Here is an 11,051-nt window from a genome sequence, read left to right on the forward strand (position 1 = left end):
TAGTCACTCAATGTGATGTTTGATTTCGTCAAAAGAGACACCTTGGTAAAATACATTTTCTGAAAAATGTGCGATCAAGTTTCTGATTTTATATCACGACAGAAACTCTTAATCTGAGCAGGAGTCCTACAACTGCTTTTTTTAGAAATGTTCTAGCCCGTTTTATTTGGTTTCAACTTCACTAGGAAATGTTCTTAATTATAAATCGATACTTCAGACAGTTTCCCTTTCTTGTTAAACCAAGTTGAAAAACTACATATTTACAAATAAATCAGACCTGAGGCTGAAACCATTTGATCATTAAAAATCACATCTGATTTATCTTGAGATATTTAGTGACACCATCAGAGTAGTTTAAATCTACTTCTCATTAAAACCTGTTAACATTGGTTCAGTTAATAAAACAGTCTTTTATTTTTAGTCAAACATTTCCGTCTTTATTGTTCAACGTCTACTTGTCCTCGGGCTTGTTGAAGCAGTAGGTGAGGCAGCACTTTCCGCAGTAGTGACGGTCGAAGTGACTCGCCATGAACACGCCGGCGCCGCACTCGTCCGCTGGACACTCGCGCCTCAGACGGTGGATTTTGCCATTTTCGTCCACCTGCAACAAAAAAAACGTTTAAAACTGAAGACAAGGACCTGGAGATTCATCTGAAAGGAATGATAATAAATCTAGTGAGAGTAAGAACTGCTTCAGTTTCAGATGGACTGTACCTTGTAGTACTTGAGCACAGCGAGCTTGACCTTCTTCCTCTTGTGCTTGTTCTTCTTGGGGGTGGTGTAGGACTTCTTCTTCCTCTTCTTGGCACCACCACGCAGCCTCAGCACCAAGTGCAGAGTGGACTCCTGGGAGCACAGTTAAATTCAGTATTTAACAAACTCAGTGGGTTTTAATCTTATATAAATGACATTAACAGCGCCGTGATCAGGGTTTTAAATGGACTTTGAACCAACAGCTCACCTTCTGGATGTTGTAGTCGGACAGAGTGCGTCCGTCCTCCAGCTGCTTTCCAGCGAAGATCAACCTCTGCTGATCAGGAGGGATTCCTGCAGGTGGAAAAAAAAACAGATATCAACACTGGACGATTCGTCTACGTCTGAAGCATCAGCCTCAGAAACGAGCTATGAAATGATTCTAGATCCACTTGTTTCCGACAGATCCAATTATGACAGGCATAACAGGTGAAAACTACAACTCCCAGAATGCTCTTCACCGAAAACATTGCTCCAAATATCTGATGTACTTCAAGTTAATCTGACAGTTTGACATTAGTCCACAAAGGTGAATTTTCCTTCAGGCAAAATCCTGAAATATTCCGTAATAGAAAGGTTTTTTATAGAACTAATGAACAAACTGAGAATTTGTCACAAGCTCTTAACTTAACATTTGACAACTTTGAAAAGCAAACAGCCAATTTTACAAGTACGACTTTATGTACCAAGTAGTTAAAACTTAAATCCTCACATTTACCAGTTATTCATATTAACAGTAACTAGATGTCAGTGTAGTAACTAAATATTAAGTGTCACAAATGACGTAGAAAATATAGACATGTCATTTCTATGAACTGAAATCATGTGATCATTAAACTTTAAAAGAATTAGCTCATCTGATACTGGAGATATCAGATGAGCTAATAGTCCATAAAATCGCATAATTAAACATCAGGATATTGAACTCACCCTCTTTGTCCTGGATCTTGGCTTTGACATTTTCAATAGTATCTGACGGTTCAACCTGCGGAGACACAGACAGGTGAGAGTTAAGATAAGATTAATTAATCCTTTATTAATCCCACAAGGAGGAAATTGACATTATTACACAAGCAAGAGTCAAATAACTTATCAATGAGTAATAAGTGTAAATTACAAAGAAATGAATAAAAAATAATACTTAGTGTAAAAACATTAAAGAGAATACATATTGCAGTTAAGCTAGTAACGTTGTTTAACTAGGTGTAGTTTTCCCTTGTCAGTTTTAACACATGATCACATGTTCGGTATAAAACTCAGGATTCAATCATGACACGTGAACTTCAGGTTAATTAAAAACTTTGATTTTTAAAAACCGTGACGTGAACAGTCACATTCTGCTCCTTCACACGTGTTTACGGTTCTCCGCCGCTAGCTTAGCCACTTAGCTCCCCCCTACACAGCTAGCGGCATTAGCATGTGAGCAGCCGATTAAAACGAGCTTTAAATTTGAAACCGATAAACTTAGCTCGACTTTAAACTTTAATAATCAGTTAGCATGTGAGCTATAGCGATATTAAATCATGTTTTCGGTGAAGTGAGGCGAAGCGGCCGCGGCCTCCATCACAGCCCGGATCACCCACCTCGAGGGTGATGGTCTTCCCCGTGAGGGTTTTGACGAAAATCTGCATCCTGGCGTCGGACCACCTGCGGGGGGAGAAGGAGCAGACGTTACACTCTCTGCCTGAACTCAGACTGCAGCTAACATGGAGGATATTTGTGAGATTTGTCGGTTTAACGCGGAGCTGCTTCTTACCAGTGGCTTCAACGCTAATGGCGGAGCATGAGAAGAGGTCCTGCGCAGTGAGGCACGGGGTTTTCTCCCCGCGTCTGCACGGAGTAGGTGGCCCTCACAGTGCCTGGTCGAAAATTTTTTTTTTGTTCATATATCGTCTTTTTAAATCACGTGTATTTGGATTCATTTCAATCTTAATTTCAACATATATTAAAAATGAATTATAGAAAAACTAAGGAATCTGTCACTGTAGTTTTCACGGTAACTATGGCAACGTTGATTAATGGCCTCCCAGGGGAAAACGTCGACGTTTAGCGGAAGAAAGAATAAAACAGATAAAATAATAAAGATGGCAGAGCCTAAAAACTCCAGGCAAACAGCAGAAGAAAGAGTTTTAACTTTGGACTCGTTGGTTTCAGACACAGGTGAAGGTTTGGTTCAGTTTGAAGAACATGAAGAGGAAGAGGAGCAGCGCTTCATCACCAGTCGCTCCGTGTTCAACAAGGTGATGTAATGTAATATATAATATAATAAAGTCTTTATAATGTTTGATCTTCGTTGGTTAATCTTTCACTAACATAGATACACATCTGCAAACAGAGACAAGCTGGACACACATCAAAACTACAAGAAACAAACTATTAACAGATTTAAATCAGATTTAGTTGAACAGAAAAACTTGAAAGACAATACAGCAACTTATTATTGATAGAAAATCAACTGACAGCTATAGTTAAAATAAGTTTCATTCCAATATAATCACATTTATGAAGATCTGCTGATTTTCCTTTATACTTGAAGTTAACTTTGAGATAATTTATTGTTGTTTGGATGAAACCATGAAGAGGAAGCCGTCTGTTTGGGCTCTGGGGAATTTTGACCCTTTTCTCAATTCCCACAAACAAAACCATTGATTGATTGATCAGCTAATTGATCCAGAAGGAAAATAAGAAATAGTTGCAGAGCAAAATAACCTAATGACATTACTGAAGCTCCACTTTAACCAACTACATCAATGAAATTCTGCTTTTACATTCATACATCAGGAGAAATGTATAATAATAAAACACTCACAGGGTCCAATCTTTTATATTTACATTTGCTTTTAAATACATTCATTCTTTAGACTACTTACTAATGCTGGACTATTTTTACAGGGTTATACAATAACCCTGTAAAATAATGATTATTATATTGAGTTTATTAATATAATTATATTATATTAATAAACTCATTTCATATAGCACTTTTTAACAGAGTGCTTTACAAAGAAGAAATACAACTAGACAGATAAATGGGAATAAAACAATGGAACACGTTCAGAGATAAAATGCACAGTGTTGTCAAAACATATTCTCAATCCTCCTCCTCACTTTTCTGACAGGTGATTGGTCGAGCGACAACCTATAAGAGACTCCTGTTGACCATAAAGACAGCGTACGAGGATTTCATCAGTGAGCTGAAGAGGAGGGAGGATGAAGACAAGAAGGCCCAGCGAACTGTGGCTTCCTTAACCTCACTTCCAAAATCATTAGTGACCTGCCAGAGATTAGCCGAGCAGCTGAGGGTCAGGTTTGTGTGTGTGTGTTTGTGCGTGTTTTTGTGTATCACAGCATTCATATCCAACATAATCTTCATCTCTTTTTTTCATGGTGCGGACGATTAAAGAATCATTATGTTATAAATTAACACCCGTTTGTTGCTTTCCAGGATCTCACACCTTCAGAGTGAAACATCAAACCTTCTGGAGGAGCAGAGGAGACAGAAATCATCTGAAGGGCAGAGAACATGGATTCCTGGTACCACTGACACTGATCATTACACCTGACTGTGTTTTATCTGTTGTCTCATCATCCGTCAACCTCTACACTGAGAGTCGGACACACAGCTGAACATCCTGAATCTCTCAGGTTTGACTGTTGCTGAGTCTGAGGATCCTGAGGCTCTGGACGAGCACCTGAGGCGTCTCGAGGCCCAGAGAGCTGCTCTCCTGGACAGGAAGAGTCACTGCGTCTCTCTGGAGGTCAAAGCTCAGCTGCACGTCGAGCTGCAGAGCGTTGAGTTCCACAGGGAAGAGCTGAGCACAGAAAACCATCAACTGAAAATTCTGTAAGAGCCAAAGCCCCAAAACCTGCTGCTCTCTGAGTGTAGAATGATTTCAGGAATATCTCACCACCTGTTTCAAGATAAAGATACAAAATTGTTGGTCCGAGACACGCAGAGAAAATCTTAAATAGCTTTCAAAACATCTTGGACTGCTCACATGAAAGCATTTTTATTTATTCAGACGGTTTCATGTGGATGTTGTTTTTCTTTCTGTCTCGCAGATACAAGCGTCTCAGATGCGTGTGTGACCAATTGTCTCGCTGGGAGGAGGAGGAGGAGAAGCAGGTTCCGCTGGAGGAACTCCTGGGTTCTACACTGGAGAACATCAGACAGACCAGCGGTGAGACACTGATGTCATCCAAAGACATTTCGATTTTCATTTGACCATAGTAAATACAAAATGGACGTAGACTCTGGTGTCTGAAACCTGTATTGTTTGCAATGACCAGCAGAGGGCGACTCCACTGGTTGTTTCTGAAGAAGAAACTCATTTTATATCTTCAGTCAACATTTTCTTCAGGAGTTTCTGTTTCAATCTCTAGTTTCAAGATGTTTATTTTGTGAATTTTAGTCCATTTAGAGTCAAATAGGCCATAAAGCACCGTATGTATTGGGGGTGGATACCACAGTGTGATTGACAGTTAGTGTCATATTCAAGCTCTCAATCAGGCTCCACCCCCCTTAGCTCTAAATATGGTTTCTTCTGGTTTCAAAAAACCAAGATGGTGCTGAACTCACTGTGAAACTGAGGCTACAGCAGCTCACAAACCAGTGGGTGATGTCATGCTGGGTCGACAGTTGAATATAAACAAGCAGCTGGAAACAAAGACCTGTTTTACATGTTCAACAAAAACACTGACCTGAACACTGACCTACTAGTGTACCACAGTACTTCTGATCAGGTGTTCACATGTTTTTATTGAAATAGAGTTGGACTCAAACCTTCCTCTGATTGTTCTGCAGTGACGAACGATGACGACGATGATGAAGAATTGTTTGAGACAGAAGAGCCGACTGGAGTCAACGGGTCCGAACTCGTAGCAGATCACCTGGACAGGTGCTGCCTTCACAGACGTGTTTGTGGTGCGTTTATGTAAACGCTCTCTGAATATCTCTCCGCTCGTTCCACCAGGTTCATTGAGCTCTTTGACTCGGCTCAGTATGAGGACGCTGCTCTCGTTGCTGCCAGATCTCCTCAAGGAGTCCTGAGGAACGTCGACACCATGGAGATGTTTAAAGGTCCACACACACACACACACGCACACAAACACACACACAGATATCTATACAGTACGAGTTTCCTGTTAACAAACATGCTTCCACGCCATTATTATTGAGCCTATGTCTTGACTTTTGTAAACTATGATACAGATGCAAACCTTCTCCTTCTGATTGGTTGTCATCAGTCATGTGACTCAACCAGCACTTACTGTCAGTAACAGTTCCACCCCGTTGTCGCTCTTAATGTTCACCATTGCTGTTCCTCTTATTCTCTCTACTAAGCAACCTTTTCTGTCCTCTCAGGTGTGACCGCCGCCCAGGGGTCAGTCCCCCCTCTCCTCCTCTTCTTCCAGGCCCTACTGATCACTTCCCCCCCTGGTACCCAGCTGTCGGCTCCTCTCTCTCTGCACTGTGTCCTCTTCGCCCTGCGTCATGGCGCCTCACAGCTCGTCACCCACGCCATCACCCAGAACAAGTGAGCACATGAACCAATCATCAGAGAGTGAGATTTCTCAGTCTCTGCTGGTGTTTCAGGTCCTTCTCTTCTCAGACTCACCTTGTCTGAGCGCCTGGGCGACATCCTTATCCAGCACGCTCTGGAAGACGCCAGTGTGGCCGACCTGTGTCTGGCGTTGGCCACCGTCGTCTACGAGGCCTGTGGGCTGAACAGGAAGACGGCACTAAGCATGTGCAGGAGAGGCCTCATCCACAGCGCCGCCAAGTTCATGCACCACTTCAAGGACCTCACAGCTGGTGTGTGTGTGTCTGTCAGCTTGTGTTTTCATCTTTGTTAGGACCTGGACTCACCATTTAATTAAATTATTAAATCTCTCTCTCTCTCTCTCTCTCTCTCTCTCTCTCTCTCTCTCTCTCTCTCTCTCTCTATCTCTCTCAGAGGACTTTATTTGGGTTCTGTGTCGCTCGCCCAGCCTCACCCTCCTCCATCTGTTGACCGAGCCTCAGCACAGTGTTCAGGCGGCCATCTTGTCAGTGGGTAGGGCGTGTTCCAGTCTGCTGGTTGACCCTCATCATGGGGAGTTAGCGCTGCAGCTCCTGGACAGTTTTATCAGCCGAGGTCGAGGTGCGTTGACAAACAGATTATCACAGACAATCATCTACACTGTAGGCTGTAAACAGTGTTGGGAAGGATACTTTCAAAACGTATTCCGTTACAGAATACAGAATACATGCCCAAAAATGTAATCTGTAACCAGTGTTGGGAAGGATACTTTCAAAACGTATTCCGTTACAGAATACAGAATACATGCCCAAAAATGTAATCTGTAACGTATTCCATTACATTAACTAATCTGAGTAACGTATTCTGAATACTTGGAATACTTCCGGTTTGTATTGCATTTTTTAAGTGTATGATTGCGGCGTTGTTATAGTCAGTGGAGAAGCAGCAGTTTAAACTCTCTCTCCAGCTGGATGTCCGGCTCCCATCCACTCCCACCTCTGTGCCGGCCCCACCGGAGGCTGAAGGACCCCCCCCCCCCCCTGCGCCAAGGCTGCCTCGCGCCGTGCTACGATCGTTTCGGCGTCGAGTTTATTTTTTTTTGCGCTTGACGCGAGCGTATCGCTCCATGAAACACACTGAAAAATGATTTTAAACGATATTGATGACATTTTATATGATATAAATGATAAAGTATGCATCCCATAGTTTGCATTCCCCTTCTGTTGTCCTGGAGTTTTAATTTTACCAATTTTACCGATCACATTATTAAATGCCCCCCTCTGCCCATCCACTACAGACACACAAGCAGTCATAAAGATAAAAAGAGAGGGGGGGGCGGAGAATACGTAATTTACCCTCGACACCCGACATTGAACGGAGAGAACAGCGGAGAAGTTCTTGAAGATGGATGAAATTAAATTGGGACGCTGTTGCAGTTAATGTTGGAGCAACAAGTGACTAAATGCTTTTATACTACTTGGTCAACGGGTGATATTATTAGCGCTGCCCGGCGCTTCAGCGTCCGGTGTGAACCCGGCGTGCCTCGCTGGTCTCCTGCAGAGCCATGACAGCGGAGCTCTGGGAGCGCAGGTCGGTCTTCTCTCACCAGGTGCTGGAAGGGCAGCTTGCGGATCAGCAGCTCCGTAGATTTCTGGTAGCGACGGAACTCTCTCAGAGCCTCGGTCCCGGGCCTGTAACGGTCCCGAGCGGGTAGCGGTGAGGCTCCTTCACGCCGCCGGGGGCCCGGGCGCTCTTACGGCAGCCCTGGTCTCCAGCTGCTTCCTGGGGGCTTTGCCGCCGGTGGATTTACGAGAGAGTGAATAAACTCGAGAAGTACCGTCATGTAATCCACTGATTTCAACAATGTAACTGTATTCTGAATACCATCTATTTAATCTGTAACTGTAACGGAATACAGTTACTCATAATTTGTATTCTAAATACGTAACGCCGTTACATGTATTCCGTTACTCCCCAACACTGGCTGTAAATAAAGATTAACACACAGCTCTCAAAAGTGACATCTCTGTCGCCCCCTGGTGGCTGGCTGCAGCAAAGGGCCTCATTTTTAGCAGATGGGACAAATCAGAATAGACAAATGTTTGTCAAAGATTATTTCTGTCATTTAAGGACGTTCTTATCACACTGATGTTTTTTCATCTTTCTGAAAAATCTGGTTTTCATTTTTGATTATATAAAAACGGGATGAGACGTCTCTATGACAGCTGAACTGATTCCAGGTTGGACACACAAAGATTCCTCTGCTCCACTTCATGGTCACGACTGCACAGACTCTGACTCCAAATTTCTTCAAAAGCACAAGACAGTGGTTTCATTTTTATATTACAGGAGGAAGTGGATATCCATCGTCCATCTTTATTTACAGTCTATGGCAGTCTGTGACAGAGGACCCTGAATAAAACTTAATGCTCGCCTCTACAGCTTTAAAACTTGTAGACCATAAAACAAGAAATTGAATTATTTAAAATTGTATTTAAAAACTTGTGACCTCTGTGTGTCTCTGTCCTCTCAGAGGTTTTGGAGACTGTGATCCTGGAGGATAGCGACTCATCGGTGGACGTTTGGATCAATGTTGCGTCTCTGTGCTCTGAGCTGAAACGACCCGACTTGAACCGAGCCATCATGTCCGTCCTTCTGGACCAGAGCGGGACGGGAGTCTTGTCCCCGGACCTGGAGGGAGCCCGTCTCATGGAACACGTCTTCCTATGAAGACGGAGCGTGAACGTTCTCAAACACAACAACACACGCAAAACAACAGCAAATACTCCTCTTCCTCACACATATTCTGGATGTTGTTGTGTAAAGGCTTAAATATGTGAACAGACTGTGGTTAAAAATGAGGAACCACACTATAATTCTATTATTCTTCAAAGTGTCAATTTTATGAATTAAAGCATTAGATTCAGTCCAGTTGTTATAATTCCTGAATCATCTGTCATAATCAGTGTCACAATCAGGCCTGTCACTGTGCCTCCTGACCTTTGACCTTTAGCTGGTGTCAGTGAAATGACTCAGGCATAAACTAAAAGCTGAAAAAGTGGCGGCCAATGGCCACCAGGGGGGGGAACAGGTTCCCAAAAGGAAGCTGAGATCAAATTGGCCTTAAAACATAATAGTAAAGAAATCAGGCAAATCTTACGGTTATAACAACATCGACAAAAATCCTATCCTGACACGACCTGGAGCTTATACAGGTTAAAGAATCATTTATGATCATATGTGAGGAATTATGTCATCATGACGTCACTATGAAGTCAGATAATAATGTCATGTAGTGAAACAGTGCATTGGCTTTACAATCAATGAAATTAGAGACACAATCTACTGTTTGTTTAGATTAACCAATCATCCGTCATGATTAAATGACATCACATGAAAACAGACAGTCACCATTGTCTGATCAGGGTTCAAACAGTATCTATATCTATAAAAGTAACTATAATATTAAACCAGTGACCTGATGTCATGTTTGGTGCCAGATAAATGTGACGGGTCTTCGCCCATCAGATGTTAGACGGGAGAGGAAAGAAGAAAAAAACAAATATTTTGACAGTTATTTAAATGGAACACTGACTGCAACCATTATGTAAATGTTATCGAGTGATGACAAAAAATGGAAATACTCAAGTAAAATACTTTAAAGTCTTTGAGGTACTTTCCACTATTTTATTACTGAAGGTACATTCACGATGTGACTGTAAATATACAGGAGAGTTGTGTTTCTCACTGAGGTGATGCTGAAGTGAAGCAGAAAGACGAAGGAGGATAAGAACCGAACGAAGAGGGGAAAAGATGCAAAGGTGCTGATTCACAACAGCTGCCTGGCTTCACCACATCACATTGATCTCCTGCAGTGTGTGTTTGTGTTTGTGTATGTGTGTGTGTGTGTGTGTGTGTGTGTGTGTGTGTGTGTGTGTGTGTGTGCGTGTGTGTGTGTTTGTGTGTGTGTGTGTGTGTGTGTGTGTGTGTGTGTGTGTGTGTGTGTGTGTGTGTGTGTGTGTGTGAGAGAGAGAGAGGGAGAGCGAGAGCGAGATAGAGAAGCTGACACAGCATGACACAGCTTATTTTCACTCTCTGTCCCTGTCACTTTCAAACCCCATCTACTTCTCCCAGGATGCCACTGTTTAGAGTGAGAGAGCGTCAAACCCCCCTCCACCAGTTTCCAGATTTGAGACATGTTTGTGTGTGAGTGTGACTGGAGCAGATCTCAGTTGGGATTTCACCCCATAAGAAACTGAAAAAGTCCTCACAAAACAAGACAAGACTCAGAGGTGGGGGGTTGTTACGCATATTTATAACACACTCATTCAACGTGTGTGTTTGTGTTTGTGTGGGTCCAATCCACAAAAGGGGACAGATTTAAAGATTGAGGAAGGTCTTCTAACTGGGAACACGTCACATATCCTCTGACATGTTAATCAGGACATTACTGTAAACTGGGTGAAGCCTTGACCTCATCAGATTCTCTGATCACAGTCAAACCTGCACCATCAGCACCACTGGTCTGATTTTGGTCCTGAGATATTTCTGACCACCGCTTGGTCTTTCTCACACATTATCGTACGTTGTGCTGCTCTATCTCTGAAACAGACACATATATATTTTCATGTTATTTATAGACTCCGGGCTGTAACTCTATATCTCCTGCTCAAGCTGAGTTTAACTCCCTGCTCCTCTGCAACTTAATGCAGTTTCCTCTGAATGAACTTCTCTAGAAACCGAAGAGACAACTAGAATGTCAATTATACATAGATT

The 11,051-nt window shown here is 42.6% G+C and overlaps 2 protein-coding genes across 2 annotated transcripts; one reads left to right on the forward strand and one right to left on the reverse strand.

The window, feature by feature from the left end:
- Positions 1–390: 390 nt before the first annotated feature.
- On the reverse strand, positions 391–2,579 carry rps27a (ribosomal protein S27a). Its single transcript, XM_061087455.1, has 6 exons — positions 2,510–2,579; positions 2,337–2,400; positions 1,684–1,738; positions 962–1,047; positions 715–846; positions 391–601 (listed from the first exon to the last, which is right to left on the reverse strand). The coding sequence occupies exons 2-6, from the start codon at positions 2,382–2,384 to the stop codon at positions 452–454; spliced, it is 471 nt and encodes a 156-aa protein (XP_060943438.1). The 5' UTR covers positions 2,385–2,400; positions 2,510–2,579; the 3' UTR covers positions 391–451.
- On the forward strand, positions 2,527–9,005 carry LOC133020977 (clathrin heavy chain linker domain-containing protein 1-like). The gene is made up of 12 exons (XM_061087747.1): positions 2,527–2,608; positions 2,908–2,993; positions 3,873–4,060; positions 4,199–4,287; positions 4,399–4,597; positions 4,816–4,934; positions 5,558–5,651; positions 5,727–5,833; positions 6,119–6,290; positions 6,366–6,568; positions 6,711–6,890; positions 8,809–9,005. The coding sequence occupies exons 1-12, from the start codon at positions 2,527–2,529 to the stop codon at positions 9,003–9,005; spliced, it is 1,716 nt and encodes a 571-aa protein (XP_060943730.1).
- Positions 9,006–11,051: the final 2,046 nt, after the last annotated feature.

Source organism: Limanda limanda, chromosome 15 (genome assembly GCF_963576545.1).
Source record: "Limanda limanda chromosome 15, fLimLim1.1, whole genome shotgun sequence".
Classification (NCBI taxonomy): Eukaryota; Metazoa; Chordata; class Actinopteri; order Pleuronectiformes; family Pleuronectidae; genus Limanda; species Limanda limanda.

Coding starts and splice junctions, on each gene's coding strand:
- rps27a (XM_061087455.1), bottom strand. CDS start 2,384: ATGCAGATTTTCGTCAAAACCCTCACGGGGAAGACCATCACCCTCGAG. Junction 1,048..1,683: donor CAAGATCCAGGACAAAGAGG/GTGAGTTCAATA, acceptor TTCCACCTGCAG/GAATCCCTCCTGATCAGCAG. Junction 602..714: donor CTGTGCTCAAGTACTACAAG/GTACAGTCCATC, acceptor TTTTTGTTGCAG/GTGGACGAAAATGGCAAAAT.
- LOC133020977 (XM_061087747.1), top strand. CDS start 2,527: ATGGCGGAGCATGAGAAGAGGTCCTGCGCAGTGAGGCACGGGGTTTTC. Junction 4,061..4,198: donor GCCGAGCAGCTGAGGGTCAG/GTTTGTGTGTGT, acceptor GTTGCTTTCCAG/GATCTCACACCTTCAGAGTG. Junction 5,834..6,118: donor CACCATGGAGATGTTTAAAG/GTCCACACACAC, acceptor CTGTCCTCTCAG/GTGTGACCGCCGCCCAGGGG.